This window comes from Athene cunicularia (genome assembly GCF_003259725.1).
Source record: "Athene cunicularia isolate RWA chromosome 1 unlocalized genomic scaffold, athCun1 chr1_part1, whole genome shotgun sequence".
Taxonomy (NCBI): Eukaryota; Metazoa; Chordata; class Aves; order Strigiformes; family Strigidae; genus Athene; species Athene cunicularia.
Genome location: NW_020799091.1, coordinates 36,141,928 through 36,164,233, shown reverse-complemented (window position 1 = coordinate 36,164,233; position 22,306 = coordinate 36,141,928). Strand labels below are relative to the sequence as shown.

Sequence of the window (22,306 nt, the reverse complement as noted above, 5' to 3'; positions counted from 1 at the left end):
CCTGATCAACAAAAAACTGAAGGGAATCTTCAGGCTTCTTTTATTGATAAAGTTAAGCAAAGAGGGATGTTATTCACAGACTGTTTATTGCAGATGCTCTTCCTTACTTCAACTTCTTCTTTCCCCACCTCCAATAAACTATTAGCTAATATTCCCAGAAAAGTAATAGTTCCTACAGGGCAGTAACAAACAAATATTAATTTGGCATTTAAGAAGATTTGCTACGCTATTCTGTCAAATAGCAAGATGTCGGTCATCATCATTGTAACCGGACGTTTGGGAATGTGGTCTGGAAAAAATCCATTTCAAAATTAATGACAAGGCTTTTGTCATCTACTGGGTAGTTTTAAGGTGACAACTAGCATTTCTCAGTTTGAAAACGTCACTCAGTTATTTTACTCGTTTTAGTTTTTGTATATGACCCAAGAAGACTGTACAGCACCAGTCACATTTCCTTGTTTACAAGAAACCAGCAGGACCTGATGCAGTTAGAGATCCCAGTCAATGTAACTTAAAACACACTGTTCCACTCACAATAGAATTCAAGTAGCACATTTTCCTCTGGCTCTCCCCCATGGATTTTACCATGCTTAATAATGTGGTTGAACTCAAAAACAGCAGCTCCTCCCACACCAGTGGCAATGATTTGGGTTTCTCCTTCCAACTTGAATTATATTTTTATGCAACTTTATGAAAAAAAAAAAGTGGCAACCCGCCCCCCAAAAAAACATTCTGCCGTTGCATTCAGTACAAACTTTAATTTACAGAATTAAGAGACTGAAACAAAACCTGGTATTTTAATTAGTCTTTCAAACGTGTGACATTTATTATGTTTTTTTCTCATATATTTAAAGAGAAGTTACTGACAAAACCACAGAAGTCTCCTAACATGTCACAAATGCTAACAAAATAATACAACAAAAAAAAAAGTTTTTCTTTATATTCACAATTAACACCAACTGAAGTTCAATTTTTAGAAGTAAAGCTGCATAATAAACAAGACTTTTTCACAATTTGGATCTCTTACTCTCAATAGGGCATCGTGTTTGTTGAAAACATGGTTACTAAATTCCAAAGGTGACAAATTCCCATTAACTCTAGAAAGTACGACTTTTTTTCCTTGCAAGTTCCCTTGACCCCAGATATTCAAATAAATTGTGTGACCAAAAATGAAACAAGTAATTTCTGATTATATTCTATTACATAGTCAACATACTTCAAACCTTTATTTTGTGAACATATAAAGAATAATAGACTAAAACAAGAAAAAGACTGTTGAAATTAGACAAGATATACTAGCCCCCATTTGTCCAAATAATATGTTACCATATAAAAACAGAACAAAAACCCCATACATATCACACATCCTGATTTACCTCAAGCATTAACAGTTAAGTAGAACAATGGAAATTCAAATCTAAAAGCACCGAAACACCCTGTCCCTTCTGAAATCTCTGGGGATGGGTCCCCAAGAATTTGGGTGTGTATCCTGCTTGTGACAAACGCTGCTTTCCACTGAAGTCCTGTATCTTCTGAGGGACATTTGTGTGAAGAGTTAAAATGAGACCGTAAGAAAACCTCTCCTGAAGGCCACTGTTTGCAAACCTTCCTACAGGGTCAGTACCTCTCTTGTCACTTATCTCCTGCAGACGACAGTAGCAGTGGAGAACATACAGGTAACTGCAGTTAAATTATGTGGACGCTCAGATGCAGAGTGAATGGATGCAAGGGTCCACGTGATACTGATGCTATACAGTGTCATTAAACCACAGCAAGACTATGGTCTATAGTTATGGGATGCATATTTGAAGAAGAAAACTGACAAACATGTTTGTGGAGAAAAGACAGAAAGCAGTCTGGAAAAAAAGTCTTGATGAGAGGCTAAAGAGCTCAATTCATACAGCTAACAGTTGATGGATAAAATACAGGTTATTTATGTCTTATAAATAGCTACTAGGAAAGCAAATTTCGATAGCTCTCTGTATGGCATGAAAGGTATAATACTATGCAGCAGTTAGAAGCTCAATATAGAAAATTCAGATTAGATACGGAAAAAAAAAAAATTAAATGCTCATCTCTTGCTGAAACAAATAACCTTGGAGTAGAAATAATTCACCACCTTTAAATCAAAACTGCATGACTCAACTTCCTGTCAAAGCCTAACTGGTGCAGCAAGAAACCGAGACTACAGACTATGACTTTCACCATCCTCCTGAAGTGGCCCTACTCACAGACTACACAGACATGCTACCCCTCACTTGCTTTTCCTGCAATCCCATTAATGTTGTAGACTGTTGCACGGGTGGTTCAGTTTAAGAGGAAGAACATGAAATGTCCACCCCAACCACAGCTTGTCTCTTTGAAGGAATGAAGAGGCAATTCTGTACAATCTGAAACCGAAAAGGTTTTGGCCTTCTATGTCCTGAGTCAACAGTCTAACCAAACCCATTATGTTTCTCACCATCTACTGCATTTAATAACAAATAAATAAATAAATAAATAAATATTATAAAGTTGATCTTTGCTTGAGTCTTTCACAAATGTAGATGGCTGCCAAAAGCTTTTGTGGCTTTGGATCTCAAGCAGATGGAAGCACCAGCCTGTTCTCAGCCCCTAAGAACCGAAGAGAAAAATACCTGCAACATGCCTGGTTCTCAGCATTTTGTTCATTATTCCTTAATTCTACAGTCAGAGCTCTTGGCATTGTTTTGTTTTCCCTGATAATAGTTGTGTTTACTTATTTAAACTGTCAAAGACGGATGACTTGTTCATCATAACAAAAGAAAAAATAAGAAGATTAATGAAAAAATCTTTCATGTTCAGTAGCAGAAATAATCCAAGTGCGAGCTAGTTGACAGCAATGCTGTCTACTATTTTTGTTATCTCTCACATTCAGCAGGTTTCTCTTGACAACCAAAACCGAAACTACTTAATTTCAACACCGCAGTATTTTCATAGGTGTCACCAACCATTCACATTTTAAAATAAATAAATAAATATGCAGTATTAAACTATGGGTTGGTTTGTTTTAATTCTTTGCATTTCATTTAACTAAAGTATGTTTACTGTATGCTATGTTTTACAATCAAAGAACTAGCAGAAAATGGAGTTGAGATTTAAGACTTTTGACAGCTGTAATTACTCAAAACAGTATTTCATTTAACTCTGAAAAAAAGAGATGAAACATCAAAAAACCCTCAACATGACACCACATACAGAGCAAAAGACTAACACCTTGCTTTCTTACAACTAATTTGTACTTTAAAAGAAAAAAAAAATAAATAAAAGCACCTAACAAGCTGTCATATCTCTAAAAAGGAATAGAAGTATCTCCCAAACAAAGTAAGAAGGTATTTCAATTGATAAATATTTTTCTACTTGGTCTAAATCCAACTATGAAAAGGTACCAAATCAAGATAACAATTTAAACAGCTGTTCTGCAGTTTCTGTTCATAAATGGAACCATGTAGCCTGGTCACTGCAAATCTGCAAATGAATTTGCAGTACTGAGGTTACAGATGCAATTAGAAACACTAGATAAGAACAAGGAAGAATGCACAGAGAGAAGCAAATAAATCCTCTATGTATTTGAAAAGAAACAATTATTTTAAGACACTTTTTCCCCGGACCACATAAATAATTTTGAAGAAAATGTGGCGTGGCAAAAAATTAAAAAAACATTTATCTCAGTTCAGTAAAACTGCCTTTTGTTTTCATTTTTGCATAGACTCTTAGTCATTTAGAAGAAATGACAACCCGTCACAGTACATAGAAGCCTAATGCTTGTGATAGTGATAAATATGGCCATTTCAGGTAATCATATGCTCCTGATGCATTGCGTTAGTGTAGTAGTAGAGGTTTGCTCATTTATTAAAAAACACTAGCCCTATACAAAGGCCATCTCTCTGAATATCTAAAAACCAAACTGGGATTTTAGAGACCATACGGGATAGCAAGGGGCCAGAAATACCGCAAAACAAACAATCTCCTTTTATATTCAGTGGAGGCTGTACGATGCTACATATAAATGTAAGAAAACCTGCCTGCCCAGGCCCTCCTTAGTACAGTTATTGTGCAGAAAAAAATCTATGAACAGACCTTATTCTTGGCTATATAACATTACATAATTGAGTTGTTTCCAGCAGTCTCCCCAATGTGCCTTTCATTTACGTCCACTATTTCTCTAATACTAAGAGAGAACTACATGTCTCCAACAGCTTCCGTAAAGAAAAATAGACAGGTCACTGTCATAGACAACCCCCTTCTGAGGGGAACAGAAGGCCCAATATACAGACTGGACTTAGAAAAGTCTGCTGCCTCCCTGGGGCACCTGTTAAAAGATGTGAAGAGAAAGCTTCCTACCCTTGATAAAGCCCTCAGATTATTATCCATTATTGATTTTTCAGGTAGGCAGTGATGAAGTTGCAACAAAAAGCCCAAGGGCAATCAAGAGAGACTTCAGGGCCTTGAAATAACTGGTTAAGGGATCAGGAGCACAAGCAGTGTTCTCCTCTATCCTTCCAGTTTCAGGGAATGATGAGGGAAGAAACAGGAAGAGCCAGAAAATCGGTACCTGGCTTCAAGCCTGGTGTCACTGGCAGATTTGGGTTTTTTGATTGTGGATCAGTTTACATGACACCAGGCCTGCTGGTGACAGATGAGGTACGCCTGTCTCAAAGCAGGAAAAGGATCTTTGCACAGGGGTTAGCAAAGCTCACTGAAAAAGCTTTAAACGAGATTTAAAGGAGGAAAAGGATAAAAACGGGCTTGCTAGAGATAAGCCTGGGGGCGGCACACCAGTGTTTGAGGGAAGGTGTGCAAGGAAGGTCCTTCAGTCTGCCATGTCAGTGGTGGTAGGGGATAGAGATCTATGTAGCAGCAAAGACACAAGGGTTATTGATGTGTTAGAAACCATGGAAGTGCCTAGGAATGGTCACATAAGAATTGGGACTTCTCCCCCCCGAAAGGTGGCGAGATCAATAGCCCAGCTGAAGTGCACCTACAGCAATGCATGCAGCATGGGGAACAAACAGGAGCTGGAAGTGTGGAGCTGGAGTGCCACAGGAAAACTATGACATCGCTGCCCTCAGAGAAACATGGTGAGATGACTTGCACCACTGGAGTGCTGCAATGGATGGCTATAAATTCTTCAGAAGGGACAGGCAAGGAAGGACAGGTTGGTGAGGTAGCCCTGCCTCTTAAGAAGTGTTTTAATTGTTTTGAGTTTGATGATAGGGTTCAGTGTTTATGGGTAAGAAACAGGGGGAAGGCCAACAAGGCAGATATCATGGTGGAAGTCTGTTAGATGTCAGCGAAGGCAGCTGGTCTGCCAATAACCTGATTGAAGAGGAATTTGGCCTTGACAAGATTCCAGTGTACCCTTGAGAAGATGAAGGAGACAGATGAAAGAATGTTGTAAACAAATCTGAGGAAGTAGCTAACCTGGCTGGTCTGCCAAGAGGCTGGTTGACAGTCCCTTGGGAGGCAGTCCTGAAGGGCAAAGGAGTTCAGGAAGGCTGGACATTCTTCAAAAAGGAAACCTTAAAGGCAGAGGAGCACATCATCCCCATGTACAGAAAGATGAGCCAGTGGGGAACAAGACCAGCCTGGATGAACAGAGAGTTCTGGCTGGAACTCAGGAAAAAAAAAAAAAAAAAAAAAAAAAGGAGATTTTATGACCTTTGGAAGAATGGGCAATCAACTCATGAGGACTACAAACATGCTGTGAGGTTACGCAGTCAGAAAATTAGAATGTCAAAAGCCCAGATAAAACTTAATCTGGCTACTGATGTAAAAGACAATAAAAAATATTTCTATAAATACACTAGTATCAAAAGGAGGGCTGAGGAGAATCTCCATTGTGACAAAGGATGAGGAAAAGGTTGAAGTACTTGCTATTAACAATTGAGGCAAAGAAGGTATTCAGGGCAGTTGTTCTGTGCTAACCCCGGCCCCTGGAAGACAGGGACAGAGAGCAGAATGAAGCCCCCATAATCCCAGGGGAAAGGGTTAGTGACCTGCTACACCATTTAGACATACACAAGTTTATGGGGCCAGGTGGGATCCATCCAAGGGTACTAAAGGAGCTAGTGGAAGTGCTCATCAAGACACTTTCCATCATTTATAAGCAGTCCTGGCTAACTGGGGAGGTCCCAGTTGACTGGAAGTTCGCAAATGTGACACCCATCTATAAGAAGGGCTGAAAGGAGGACCTGGGGACTACATCCCTGTCAGCCAGACCTCAGTGTCAGGGAAGGTTAGGAAGCAGATCATCTTGAGAGACAGCACATACAGGACAACCAGATGATCAGGCCCAGTCAGCATGGGTTTATAAAAAGCAGGTCCTGCTTGACAAACCTGATCTCCTTCTACGACAAGGTGACCCACTTAGTGGATGAGGGAAAGACTGTGGATGTTGTCTTCCTAGACCTCATTAAAGCCTTTCACACCATTTCCCACAGCTTTCTCCTTGGAGAAACTGGATGCTCATGACTTGGATGGGCATATTCTTTGCCCAGTAAAAAACTGGCTCAATGGCCAAGCCCAAAGAATGCCGGTGAATGGAATTAAACCCTCTTGGCAGCTGGTCACAAGTGGTGTTCCCCAGGGCTCAGTATTGGGGACAGTTCTGCACAATTTCTTTATCAATGATCTGGATGAGGGGATTGAGAGCACCCTCAGTAAGTTTGCAGACAACACCAAGTTGGGGAGGAGTGTTGATCTGCTTATGGGTAAAATGGCTTTACAGAGGGATCTGGACAGGCTGGATCAATGGCCCGAGGCCAGCTGTATGAGATTTAACAAGGCTCAGTGCCAGGTGTCAACAACCCCATGCAACACTACAGGCCTGGGGAAGAGTGGGTGGAAAGCTGCCTGGTGCAAAAGGACATGGGGCTGTTGGTCAACAGTTGGCTGAATATGAGCCAGCAGTGTGCCCAGGTGGTCGGGAAGGTCAAAAACAGTTTGGCCAGCAGGACTAGGGAAGTGATCTTACTCCCATACTAGGCACTGGTGAAGCCACACCTCAAATACTGTTTTCAGTTTTGGGCCACTCTACAAATAAAGACATTGAGGTGCTGGAACTTGTCCAAAGAAGGGCAACAGACCGGGTGAAGGGTCTAGAGCACAAGTCTTATGCAGAATGGCTGAGGGAACTTAGATTGTTTAACCTGGTGAAAAGAAGGCTGAGGGCAGAGCTTATCTACAACTACCTGAAAGGAGGCTGTAGTGAGGTGGGCATCAGTCTCTTCTGCCAAGTAATAAATGACAGGATGAGAAGAAATGGCCCCAAGTTGCACCAGGTGAGATGCAGATTAGGTAATAGGAAAAATTTCTTCACCTGGAAGGGCTCTCAAGCACTGGAACAGGCTGTCCAGGGAAGTGGTGGAGTCACCATCCCTGGAGATATTTAAAAGACGTGTAGATGTGGTGCTTAGGGACATGGTTTAGTAGCAGACTTGGCAGTGCTAGGTTATGGTTGCACTTGATGATATTAAAGGTCTTTTCCAACCTAAACAATTCTATAACTCTGCTAACAACTGACAGTATGGAATGAAATTAAGAAGGTGCTAGTAATATATATCCTGTTTTCTGCAAATACTTGGATGTAGACTTCATGACCAATGAGTTCACAGTGTTAAGTATAATCACTGCAGATACACCATCACTCTGCAAACACTGTTGACATTCATGTCTTCTCATCTTGCATGGAACTTAGGATAACTAATAATTAAGAATTTAAATTAAATTATTGAGAGATATGAGAGTCATTAAGACAGCAGAAAAGTAACACTTCCAAACTTGGCAAAGAAAAAAAAGCACTTTTAAAGAGACAAAAAGCCTACAATTCAGCATGTGCCTATGTATTTCTTGAAAAATCCATGTGAAGTAGATAAAGATAAAGATAAAAATAAAATCTGACATAGAAACAGAGTCACAATCATATGGCCAGACACATATTCAGTAAGGAAAATTAAAAAAAAAAACATAATAAAACTGAGCAACCACTTTAAAGCCCATTGACTTCCAAGTAACAGAAAGTACAAGAATATGTATTATTACTTTTTCAGAAGGAAAAAAGGCAGAAATATTTAAAAAAATACAAAAAGTACTCGAAACACTTTCACTTTCTGAACTCTTCAAAAATGCTAACAAGTTGGGGTTTTTTTCAGAAAAGCATGACTAAGGAGTAGTATCCCACATTGCACAGTGATAATTCAGGTAATGTTAAAAAACCCAACACAGTGTTAAAATACACAAAACCAAAACCCCTGTGTGTCATGTTAGGAAATATGCCAGAACTTTTTGCAGCTGAAGGAGTACAATGCCTTTATAAAGTTTTCATAGAATTATTTTTTACTTTTTATAACATTTATATTTTTATTTAAGAGGGAAAAAATACATAAATCAAAGTATATTTGTTTTTAAAACGCAATATTGAAGACTATAAACTGAAGTATATAAGCTAACAACTTTTTTGTTACATAACACTATGCTTTATTGCACTACAGTATGTTGGCTACATACATGTACTAAACCAAAATGATCATAAAAGATCCCCTAAGCAAACACTGTCTATCAGTAATATAAATTTTCAAAGAAGCAATTCACTCATTTCACAATTCTTGGTAAATTACTATTACTTAATATAAAATTACTGACAATAAGAAAGGCATAAATCTCACAGGGATTATTATTATTTTTCCCTTAAATGTCTTTGAGTCACACATGAAAGCCTTCTCTAATCTCTCAATATAAGCACAAAACTTATCCAAAGGAAAATCAATGTTCGCAATGTGAGAGAAAAATACTACCATTGTTTTAACTTTTGTTCACTGTAAAAATTTAACTCATCTTTAGTAAGTTCCCAAAGGTTCTCTCTCAAGCATAATTCCCTACATGTACCTAAAATATGATTATATTCATTACCCGAACAATTTAAAAAAACAGTATCAGCTAATGCAGAATGCTTATGTATCTGAAAGGGTATTTCCTTTAAATATTTTAAGTTTCTGACAGAGAGAATGAAGACTCATGATATAAATGTTTGATCTACAACTAGTTGCATTTCATAAAGGAAGCCATAAACTTGTGGCAACTCACCATAAAGAAACTATAAGCAACATACAGAAGAAAAGGAACTCTATTACTTCTTTGTTCACTTTCTACAAACTATTTTAGTAAGACCTAGACCCAACTAAAACATAAAACAATATTTAGCTATGGAAAATCACTTATTTTGCAGGCCAAGAAAGACTGTTGCAACACAGATACAGCAACAATATAGTACTTGCTCTCAAAAGAACTGTAAGCAATCACATTTATAAGCAAATGCCTTTCTGTTCATACTTCAACCTTAGCATGTCATAAAAACGTTTAGTGAACTCTAAAATGGCTTACACTGCATCTAATTCTATCAGCAGCAGTGAGAGACCCCTGGGTTTGCTAGCAGGTTCACTAACTCCTGACCCCGTCTGTTGAGGCAAGTTTTCTGTGACAAAATATATGTCCTTTCTCTTTGCTCCTCTTTCCTCTTTTTTGGATAAAGGCATCCTCTGTACTGATTTTTAGTATTCATTATTCGGAACTAAATTTCTTGACTGCTGTGTTTCCTTCCACCTGAATATACTGACATTCAGTTGCTACGGGCTGCAACAAAATATTCAAACACATTAATGCAAAATGCTACACGGCTTATGCAAGCAGCAACTATCAATGTGCAGATTCAAAGCTCTGAAGACTTATCAAAAATAACTCCTAAAAAACATATGCCATGCATTTAATGGAAAGCAGATAGTCCTAATAATTCTCACAGAAAATTGTGGTTTTGATGTACTGATAGAGTCTACAATGGCTTCATTTTTTCCATTTTTAATTCAGTAATGACTCTCAAACACAACTAACAAATTCACTGTCATAGAAAAAAAAAAGACAAATATTTACACATTTTTAATACCTATAAGCTACAAAGAGAAATAATACATTCAACAAAAGATCCCTCACCCAACTAATTAGAGCAATGGGGATATTCTACTTGTATTTCTGATGCAGGTGCCTACTGACATTACAGCCATTCGTACCTTTCCCAATAGAGCAACCTGTTTACTTTCATTTACTACAAGCTTGTTTTCCACTTTTTCCATGTTGCCTTTTAAATTTAATTATTTATTTTTAAATCCCAAATCCAGTGAAAATACACAAAGCAGGAGTCCATTATTAAGAGTTGGCAATGACTATTTTGGAATTTAGGTTAAGAAAAATAATTACATAAAAATGCAGTCATTCCTTCAAAAATTCCTAACTATCAAAACAGTTCATATAAACTAGTATGATCTTTTTTTCCCTCCCTTTATGAAAAGTGTCATTTTACAGGGAGAAAAAAAAGTTACAACTTCGTCACAAAACCTTCATGTTAAATAATCAAAGCAGGTATTTTCATTTCATGTCAATCACTGAAACACATCGAAGGCCACACACAAAAGAAAAAACTATCTCCATTTATTGCTCAGTTTACCACCAGTTTTACTTTAACGTTACACCAACCCCTAGAGACCTCAGGATGTATGAAGTTTGCTCTTTTTAGTTTTAATGCATCTGCCTCTTAAAAGTTTCCAAAGTATTGAATGATTTAGACCTAAACAGACATCCTACTATATAGACTATATTTTCATATGGCTTCTTAAGAAAAAGAAGTAACTAAAAGGACATTAAAGAAAAACCCCAGCTCTTTTGCATTAAATCTGAGGGGTTATTTGTCTTCCCTCTTTCTAAAATCGTACCTTTTCCTCAGTCCTTATAGTTATTAAACAGAAAAAACAGGAGAAATAGTTAATATTTTACTGCAGCCAAAAAGATTTCTTTTTTGTGCCCTCCAGAGACAGGAAATACATAAACAATTAAGCTTACCACGATTACTAAACTCTTTAACTGGGCAGCATGCAAAACATGCTGTTTATAAACTGAGGAAGGAGGACTGCAGTTACGTCTTTTTTCTTTATTTACTTCTGAACAACATGGAAATCCATTAAAGCTGTGAGAGCCTTTATCAAATTACATTAACAAACTGGGATTTATGTCACCTTATTTCAAAATCACTGAAAAAACACTCTAAGCTCTTCTACAATCAAGACAGAAATAGAAACAACCTTAGTGCCATTTATTGGTCCTTTCTTCAAGGAATAGCTCTCTAGCACTCCTTGGTTTTTTGATGTCTGACTGTGGAGGAAGTTCTAGGATCCACCTTTTAGATGAAAAACTTAGGAAAAAGAATTCCACCAACACTGTCCAATATTGGTTTCAGATACATGAACTTCAATAACTTACCCTCCACTGTTAGAGTACCCATTTTGGATTCCAAGAAATCAAAGAGTGTGCTTGGTGCAGATGGTCTGGTGTTTCCTAGCTCTTCTTCATCTTCAGGTCTTATTCGGCCTCGGCCCTTGCCTTTACCTGCAAGCATCAGAAGTTACTTGTGAGCAGGAAATAAATAAGAAAAAAGTGTACACATTTTAAAATGTTATTCATAAAATGTTTGCATTTTCTACCTTTAAAAAATTCTGTTGTGGACAATACAGATACAGGTATTTTCCATTTAAGGATATTCAAATGTGTGACTTCAAATTGAAAAATTTTGACAAGAATACAATACACAGATGTCTTTTCTAAGTATTTGCTTTCAGGTTTGCAATGCATTCTAACTTACAGGAAAGAAAACATGAAGATACACCCTTCTGGAACTACATTAGTAATCCACCATACACAAACTCCTTTACTTGTAAACACTGTTTTAAAGCATTTCTTTGAAAGTTTTACCTCTAGGTGGTGGTCCCTGAATGGGTTTCTGTTTACTGCTGTTCAGAAGAAAATTTAATGCTGCCTCTAGGCTGTTACTGTTATCCATAAGTGCCTGTCTTGCTGCTTCTTTGCTGAAACCCATCTCTGTTATGTGCTTTAGAGCCTTTTCGTCAACCTGAAATAATAAGGTACACACAGAAGTAATCATAAGATATAACAGACACTATAAAACCACAGATTTTACTTTAACTTTTCATTAATTTTTAATTTAAACAGTATGTCTCACATATTTCAGGTTTATATAAAATCTTCACATATGATCTCTTAGGTCCAAACAATCAGTTAGTAGAAGATTTTTTAAATATTATGATGATGATGATGATGATTTTTAACTCATTAGTTTTCAGTCCTAATATGATGTGGTTTCAAGCACAAATTCCCCTAGTGTACCTCTTCCTTTGCTGTATACTGGAATAGTATGAAATACTGTAATATACTTTCTCTGAGATGAAAACTAAAAAGAATCTCTCAAAGTAATACTGGTACAAAAATCAGCCCTTTGTTCATGTTTGAACCTTTTCATAACTTTCACAGAAAATATAAAAAACAGCTATAGATTTCTTAAAACATGTAGAAAATGGAATCGCTAAAGGTTCTGCAGAAGAAAGCAAAGAAAAACAAACAATTTTCTTCTGCAGAAATACAAGCTTTCTTATGCTAAACTGTATAGAGCACGATGACAAAAAGGCAAAGCAGGAATCACGGAGTATTAACTACAGAAAAATAACCTTTCATCTGCACTGTGCTTTAAAGCTCAAGTGAGAACTGCCTGTTCCAGTGCTGACAGACCTACACGCACTAAACATGAAAAGGGACTAGGCCCTCTGTCCTTCCTCATCCTGTACCCAGGCAAAACGGTGCCAGTTATCCATCTACTGCAACAACTGTAACCAAATACATTCTTAAATGGAGTCCCATAAACATAACAATTTGTCTACAGGTTCCAAAATAGCCATACTGTGACCCTCCAAAAAAACCCTCTCAAACCCAGCAGAATCTAACGTCTAAAGACACACAACCCATTCTTTCTCCCACCGTTTGGAAGAACACAAATTTTTATTACTAGGATTATTTAAATTACAACTGTAGGAGAGTTGTATGACAAATGACAACCCTTCCTCTCCCCCTTTTTTCACAGTCTTATGATGCAATTTCTCCAATCCTCATTTCTCCTGATGTTTCAATACATTCACTTTTTGTCTCAATTCTAGCTACAGACTGTGCTCTGTGACAACAACTATAAGCAGGTGTCATCAAGGACAAAAAGGATGTTTTTGACTACAACTCTGACATGCTCAGCTTTCATGTAGTCTTCTTCATTCCCAAATTCAACACCACTCTTAATTTAACTGTCCAAAGACTAAGTAAAAGAACAGCAATTTAAAAGGTCTTTGAAGACCAATGGGGCAGAAACATGATCTCAGTGTCTACAAAGTATCACCATCCCACTTGAGTTTGACTTCAAGTTGCCTAAATAGTGTCTTATTTTTAATGACAGAATGTAGTAGTTCTTGCTGTGGACCATTCTCCTAGATTCTTCTGCATGGCAACAAGTGTCCAACAGAGAGATTTAGTTCCTCAGCAAATCTGCTCCACTCTTCTCTCCTTCATAGGTAGGTAGCTGGTTTGGATGAGAATAGCACTTCTACCCATTACTGCTACATCACCTCCTTTCAATGGTGGAAATCCTGTGCACGACAGCTACATTCAAAAACCAGTTGGAAATGAAGACTCATATATACAGTACCTGCACTCTCAGCTATGGATTAAAAAAAAAAATAATAATAATCAGTCATAATTTGAGACCTAAGGGAATGGCAATTTCCCAGACACAAAGACTGTTTGAGAAAGGAGATAGTATCTGAAGTATCACTGGACGTCAAAACCTCTTCCTTCAATTCACGTACACAGCACAAATCTTGCTTCTCCTACACCAAACTGAAAAGATGAAGAAAATTGTAGGACATATCCTACAAGGACTATTAAAAGAGGAGGATGACTGAAATCCTCAATCTACTGTCTGTCTATGAATAAGCAGGAAAAAAGTACTTCTTAGTTTCTTGTTTTGTAGGTAAAGGTACAGTGCTTCAGGTTTCTCAGAAGGTAACACACCAGATGGATTAAAACCCCTTAACCATTTCTAAAAATACACACAAACCAATAATATACATGAACTATCAGACCTCCTTGTTATCACAATTCTAAAATGACAAAAAAAAATTATTATCCATTGCTTTAAGATCTAAAAATCATTATTTATAACCAAAGAAGACTTTCTATATAGGCTTAGTGGGTTCATATTTACTTCTTCTAAACAGCACCTAGATAAGTTAAATGACATAATACTAAGTTTTTCTAAGTTGGAAGTACTGCCATTTTACAGTGCAATCCAAGATAAATTTCTTGCAGTTCATAGCAAAACCAGAAAACACAATACTTCAAACAGTTATCCAATTTAAATTTTCTGGGTTTTTTTCCTGGTTGGGGTTTTCAACTGTCTGTTTAAGCCTATTTAGGTCAAGACAGCTGTCAAGAATCACAAGGTGTACCACTGGTGCTACGATCAGCAGAGGGGTGACTAAATGACCTCTTGAGGTCCTTTCAACCTGTGTTTCTACAATTCTGTGTTGACATTTCTGAGCACAGTGCTGAAGGCAGCACTGCTGGAGGCTCTCCTTGCTACGACACACCAACAAAACAAAACACACTACACAAACAAAACTGTAACAGGCAGTTACTGTTCCTAAATGTCTTTTCTTCTCATTGTTAAATCTTTGGTAAAAAGGTGGGAAAACTTCAATAATAAATAAGTGATATTAATAATCAATATTTTAATACTGGTTTATGAAGTTACTACATTGTTGTGATGCCTTTTTCAGTCTTTCATCACTCAATTCAGAATTGTTAATTGTTATTGCATACTTGGCAATTCCTCTCTGGAGATTTTGTTGATAACAAAATACTTCCTCTATCATTAACTTTTAGATTGCTAAAGTAATCAAAACAAAACTTCAATCACTGCTTATCTTATACCCACTTAATTCAGTGCAGCGATCCTGAAGAACACTTCTCAGTAGCTATAAAGTGACAAAATACATTGGAAGGTGATGTTTTGGATTAAGGGGAACAGTTCAGCTTCTCCAACAGTAATCCACCTTACTCAAAAGGAAACATTACTCATGACCTCGTAAGTGTGACATTCCCACGTCACAACAAAAGCATTTCTACTACTATTTTAAACAACAGAGTACCACTTAGTTTTCACATTGTCAGAGAAACAGTTTAGAACAGATTCTTAAAATAAGTATTAATTCAAAAGAAAAGCTACATTAAAATATTATTTTATGTGTTGAAATCGAAGGAGAAAAGTCTTCGTGCCTAAAATAAATTAATAAATGTTAACATGAAAAAGTGTTAAGCTTATTTAAACAAGAAAATAAAAATATACTATAGCATACACTTTTGTGAGGACTTGGTTTTAAATTATACTGGATAAAACAACACTGATTTTTAATTTTTTTTTTTTATTTTTTTTTTTTTTTTTTTTACAAAAATCATGTTGAAACTCATAACTATCTCAGTAAGGTACAAAAGCACCCTAAGTATTCTAAACAGACTTCAAAATAAATTGAAGGGGAAGTCTTTAATCCTCAGAGTCTTCCAATTTTAATTGTGTTACATTTGGCTTTTGGTTTTTAATAGTACACATTTAAGTTTCTGCTTAAGTCTTCTACCTTACCAGTTCTCGGTAGACACCTTCATTCTTTCCCTCAGGTTTTGTTATCTTCTCTTTCTGAAACAGTTCCCTGTTTCGATTCCCTCCAGCACTCACACTGAGATTACTTCTGCTACTACCACCACCTCCTCCAAAGGTCTTGGTCTTCGGATAAGCACAAAAAATAACATTTCAGTCAACAGAACTTACAAAAATAAGCCTTAGTATTTAGCTAGTAGAAGAATTGCAGTAAATTTGATGTAGATGTATTTTTTATGATTATGCTTCGAATCAACAAAATGAAAAAGCACTAATTTACACACACACATTTTTTTTCCTCCTATGCCCAAATGAGGCTGTAAAAAGGGTGTATCATCCTAGTTTTTATGACTTACCGAGCAAATTTGAAAAATAAACTAAAAAGAAAACCAAGGGAAGACATAAAAACATGACACATTAAAACTAAACTTCCTAGCTATTCTTTCAGACAGGAAATTGTGGGCTTTTGAGAACTGAAAAAAGCAGATGAAAACAAAGAACCTGTATTTATTACTTAAATCTCATTAGCTAAATTGTAAAACCCCCATTTTTTAATAGCAGTATCAAATCAAAATCATATCTACAATAAATTACTATATTTATTAGCTCTGCTGCAATAAGAACATACCCATCAATCCAAAAGGACTCTCTATTGATTCATCTTTTTAAAGATACACAAGTAGAATTACAAGCAAGCGAACATCAGAAAGCATTTGTCATTTAAGAGAGAAATACTTAACAAGATCACAGTAAGTACAATGACTCAACACATGCATTCTAACCTCCTTGCTCTTTGCTACTTCTGCGATAGCAGCTGTTCTCTGCTTTTCAAATTCATCATTGTCCACAACAGTTTTTACAGTATTTGTCATTTGCAGAGTCTTTCTGCGATCAAGCTCTCTGCTATCCACTTGCACATGAGATGCACATTTCTGAAAATACGAAAGAAAGTTTTAATTAACTTTTCTGTCTAGTCTCACCTGAAAAAAAACAGTATTATTCCCTTAGAGTAGCACAACTTACATAAAGAATATGACCATAAAAATGTACACCTAGGACATCTAGATTACTTTGCCAAAAGCACACTCTTCTGGTCCACTAGAAAGGCCAAATCCAATTACTTCTACATTTTAAGGTTAGTTCATGATGTAGCTAGTACAATTCTTGTACAGACCTCTGGCATTTAAGAAGTAACTACGACTGGAGGAATCAAAGGCTCCACAGACTAAATAAAATTTCAAACTTAAGAGAGGAAAAATGTTTAATTGGCACAACAAAGTGACAGGATCAACAAATTTTGTTTTAAAACAGGCACATTTTTTAGACCCAACTCATCCTGATCCAATGCGTTTTCATAGCCTTTATCTAACTGGAACCAGGTCCTGTAGATACCATGATACAGGGTTTTTCTTTACAAAATGACAACGACAAGTACACTATACCTGCCCAAAAGGTACAAAAGGGGGAGGGCCACCTTCCGTTCCAATGTTACTCCTATTGTGTTTTGCTAAACTCTGTAAAATAAATTTGTTGATTAATAAATAGCAAACAGAAAACATTATATAATAAATATCTCTGAACATCAGGAAATACTCTTTTTACCATGAGAGTGATCAAGCACTACCATAGGTTTCCCAGGGAGGTTGTGGACTCTCCATCCTTGGAAATATTCAAAAGCTGTCTGAACACGGTTCTGGACAACTGCCTCTAGCTGGTCTGCTTGAGCAGGGGGGCTGGACCAAATGACCTCCAGAAGTCCAACCTCAACCATTCTATGAAATTCATGAAGCCATGAATAATCAAATATTGAAATGACTAGTTAGGATTGCATCCCCTGGTAAAAATAATACAGCAATTCTGGATGCCAAGGCTGTTTAAGAGCTCAGGCTGTGTGCTCTCCCTAAAAAACATCTTTTTTTGCTACTGTTGGAAACAAAATACTGTGCAACTAGGAAATTTCCCCCTATGGCCTTGTGAAAAGTACAGTACATATAATAAATTGATCAGAAGATCTTTGGATTGCAAAGACCATAACAAGCAGTAAAACAATTAGTGATTATCAGTATCTATTGAAGTGCTCTAAACTCTTAGTCACAATCAAGCAATCAGCAACCTAGACTGGAAAACAAAGCATTCCCAAATAATACAAATTACTAGTCCCCAACAATAGCAAAAAGATGAATTTGTAAACCACTGCATTAAAATATCTGTTCATAGTTGATACACTTTTTCTCCTTCTTTACAAATTGTGACAACAGCAGAAACCTGCAAGAGAATCAAATTCACTGGAATCAACATTTGGTTATGTGTTAATTACTTTAAATTACACAAAAATATTTGGTTTCAGAAGTAGAAAAAGAACAGGTCCTTGATGCTGTTTAAATGCTTCAAAATTGCATTTGCTATAATGCATGTTTTATCATCTTCATTTCTTATTGTCCTTTTTTCCCCACTGGAACAGCCATGCATGATTACATACATCATTTACTACTCCCCATTGGCACAGGAAGTTTTAATTACTTAAGGCTGCATATGACATTTACCTATATACTTATTACCCTAGTATAAAACTGATTTAATTCCATCATGTGAGAACTGTAGTATAAATGTGAATATGCTTTAAGTCATTATACTGTCAAACAATTTCTTAAAATAAGTAAATTAATTTGGCTAACTAATAGCAAAATCCAAACTTTGGTCCACTCTTTTCAAGTTAACTACTTTTATTCAGGAACTAAAGATCATTTTCTAATGCTTTTATGGTTATTAATTCCTTTCAAGGATGAAAAAATGAGAAAACAAAAACCAAAAATCTTTTTCCTCATGCCTTGGAGCAAAAAACAATGATATTCAATCAATTATTCAAAACAAAGCACTTAGAAGTGCAAAAATCATAAAATTTTTCTACTGTAGCTTCAACCTGTTCACTTGAAGTGCTGCCTTAGAATTAGAAGCTAAACAAGTGCTGATCATTGTACCACGCTCATACCTTCCCATATCTATTAACTGAAGCAGCACAGTACAACAGTGATTTCATGGCCAAACCGCTTCGCTTCCGAAGGGTTGGCACTCTAGGTCCAATTAAAAAAAAAAAAAAAAAAGTGTAGGATTTTTCTCTAGAGAAATGTAAGCAGTTCTGGAATGAACTGAATTAAACTGTAATGAAAATATTTATGGGATAGCTTAAGGATTCAAGCATTAGGTCACAGTTAATTCCTTGTGTCCTATAATCAGGAAGAACATGCTTAAGTTTAAGGTCACACTTTCTTTTTTTTTTTTTCTTTCCCAAATCAGAATTAAGGAAACACATAAAAAGATGACTCTTCCAAACTACTGCTCAAACATGTAATTTAGCAAACAGCAAAAAAGCGCTGAGGAATTGACTGCATATTTACTAATATTTAGCTACACAGATTTTGAATCTAACAATATATTGCATAAAATTGTTATCCAGAATAAAAGACCTCTGCCTAACAGTAAATAACAGTCTTACGCTTTCTTCTCAGGTAGCACCGAGAGGTTAAGAGCAACTGCTTTGGAAATTAAATTTCACTTTGCACCGAATAAAAAGCAAACACGCAACAAGAACAGTACTTTTTAACTTAAAATTAAATTTGCTCATAGCACAGCAGTAAATATAATTTATAATAAACTTTGTTACATATATATTTAGTATGCTGCTTCTACAGTTTTCTGCTATATTTGGATTGTGACATTAAAAAAATATTTCATAGAGAAGCTCTTAAGAAACAAGGTTTACAATATGAGACTAAACTCCTAAATATTATATACTATTATACCCTCACACTTCTAACACAAGTCTTGAAGTATACCTAAAACTATTCCCTTTTTCCACTGGTAAGCTCATTTAGCCCCACCTTCAACAAAATAGAAAAATCATTAAGCATACTAGAGAACTTTACTTTCAGATAATCCATAATGTGACAGATACTATGTTTTAAAAATATAAGAGCCTACCAAGTCTCACCAATCACCTCAGCAAAATTTGCTTGAGTCTTCACTTACATATCGTCTGATATTTTGATTAATAGCAATACAAAGTACTCTTTTTTCAGAAGAGGGGTACCTGCAATATTTCGCTAATAATGATCCCCACGGATTGAAACACCACTTGCCACCAAACATCAGGAACACTATGAAGCATTAATTATTTGGATCTGTATTCTCACCTAAAGCAGTCCATAACACATTGCATTTCCAAATAGTCTAGAAAAAGAATCACACAGTAACATTCTCATTTACTGCTTTACTTATTTTTTACTGTCACTTAAACAGTGACAAAAAGAAAAAAAGTGAAACTTCTAAGCAAGAACTAACCTTATGATAAAATTGAATGCTACAAGGAATACTACATTTATTCCACACGGAATGTGATACTGCATTCATTCCACATATACAATATTTCTAGTAAGAGTCTTTCATTACTGAAACTTGATTCCTCCTGAAAGCAACTTCAAACATCATTCTGAATGCAACAAAATGGTAATGCAACTACACAACTAGAAGCTGACAGGACGGTGAAAGGACAATAATTTAAGATTAGACAAACAACTTCAGAAATAAAGTTTTGTAATATTATTTGACTTAATACCACTAACTTTTTTAATAAATAGAAAATAAACTTGTTTCATCATTTACACAAAATGCCAAATTAAGACTTCTCAGACATTGTAGTGGAAAGAAAAACCTGGCTTGAAAACAAATAATTTGAAATAGTCACACAAATACAAGTTTTCTGTCTTTTCATGTAAACACAGTTCAGCATTTCATTTAAGCTTCAGTGGCAAGATTAGAAAAGGAGAGGCAATGTCCTCGCTCAAATATCTAGGAATTGACAATCTTGCTTATTTTATTTGTCAACCGTTCTCTTCTGCAAAGCTTTCTGAACAGGACAGAAAGATTGAGTTCATGAAGAAACTGCTATCGAAGTAGCATCTGGCTTCTGTAGACTTGTCTGAGTCCTATCTGTCTAGCTGTCAGTCCAGATATAGAGCTGGATTTATGATTTCCAGTGGTCATGGTTCACCTGTCCAAACTCATTTCTTGTCACCCACAGCTTTTCTGACATGGCCACATTCATGCTGGGAACTTAATCATGTGCTGAGATGGTCAACAAGAAAATGATACTCCAGCAAATCGCAAAATGAAGCCAGAGAATTGAGGGGATAGCAACAGGCAATAGTTCATTTTCTATACTTCACCTTAACAGAGTAAATCAGGGAAAACGTAATTACCTCTCTTTTAAACATATCTCAAAAAGCCCATGGGAACTGGCTAACGAGTGCTGAAAGTTGTTGTAGTCAGCAGCACTTCAATGGCTATTAAATGGTTTGCTTTCTTGTAAACAGAAAGTGTTCTACTTCTTGACACTGACCTCAAAAACAAATTAGTGTTTATAAAGCAACATTTATTTGTTGAAGCTCAGATAGAAGAAACATGAAAGCAGACTGTTCAAAATATCACCAAGAAAGCTAACCAATGCTATTGAGCCTTCTCTTACGAATTAGATGGCATTCTTAGAACGTTTTAAGTTCAGTGTCTCTCTTCCATCCTAATCAATCTTAAAACTTGTATGTTTTTTAACTGGAGAGAGAACTCACAAGACTTCATACTAAATATGAATAGAACTGATAAAATGGGATGTATATGCTGTTGGCCCCAGAACCTTCTTTTTAATAAAGCAGGCAGCTTCATTTAAAATCAGGAATGTTTTTGAAAAATTATTTTCAACTATGAAAGTACAAAAATGATGCCAAAGAGAACTACTAAAAGAACACCATGTAACTCAAACGTTCAATTAAATTTTGTCCCAGTTTGCTCAAATCTATGAACTGCAAATACCAAAGAAGGCTAGCCATAACTCAACTGTACCAAACTTAGCATCAGCTATAACACAAGAAGTATTTTACACAGAAACGACTGTCATGTTCATAAGCAGATACTCTGTTTCAGAGACATGGACGTAAAAACATAGAGATGTATGTGGTAGTAGTAGTGATAGTTGATCTGGCAAGTATTTGGAACTAATGGTAGCAGGGTCACAACTTCGTGCCTTAAGAACTTCCACTCATTTGTGAGGAAATGTATGACAAAGTATTCCTGCAGCAACTTTTGTTCTATTGGAACAGTAATCTGGCCAAAACAGATTAAAGGGGCTTACAAGTATTTATGCTTGTTGAAAGATTTTTAAACCTCCAATTTGTCTTTCTAATCACAAATTTAGTTAAAGCACTGATGAAATCTGTAATCCAGAATTCACTCTTAAGGTTACCAATTTCAATGCTTTCCATAAGCTTACTATAATTTTTGCCTTAAAAATACAGTTTGCAAATGGTAACAGTAAAAGGCATCATTCAGTAATATTTTGGTACCAAACACTGGTTAGGAAAGCAAACCACCCATGACTGCACTAAAATAAATTTAATACGTTTGATTAATGTTTTCAATCCCTGCAGACTACAGAAGTAATGAGTTCCAATGCAAAGATAATTTATAATTTGTTCATTTACAACATCATATACAAGACCTATTTACATATATTTGGCTGCATCCCTAAAAATATTGAGACAGAAAAGTTCTGAAAGCTTATCATTGAAAGTTCACAGTCAACACATTAAGCTTGCTATAATTAAATGTAATATGAATCCTCTAAGACAAGCATTTCCACTGGTGTTACCT

General features: G+C 36.1%; 1 protein-coding gene across 2 annotated transcripts in view; it reads right to left on the bottom strand.

Annotated features, from left to right (window-relative positions):
- The window catches only part of TDRD3 (tudor domain containing 3), a 65,048-nt gene that overhangs the window by 27,069 nt on the left and 15,673 nt on the right, over positions 1 to 22,306 (bottom strand). For both annotated transcript variants that reach the window (XM_026843904.1, XM_026843913.1), the window contains exons 5-9: positions 17,050 to 17,121; positions 16,390 to 16,539; positions 15,593 to 15,733; positions 11,812 to 11,968; positions 11,323 to 11,448 (exon numbers count right to left, since the gene is read on the bottom strand). In XM_026843904.1, coding sequence (XP_026699705.1) covers positions 11,323 to 11,448; positions 11,812 to 11,968; positions 15,593 to 15,733; positions 16,390 to 16,539; positions 17,050 to 17,121 — 646 coding nt within the window. The remainder of the gene's footprint in view (positions 1 to 11,322; positions 11,449 to 11,811; positions 11,969 to 15,592; positions 15,734 to 16,389; positions 16,540 to 17,049; positions 17,122 to 22,306) is intronic.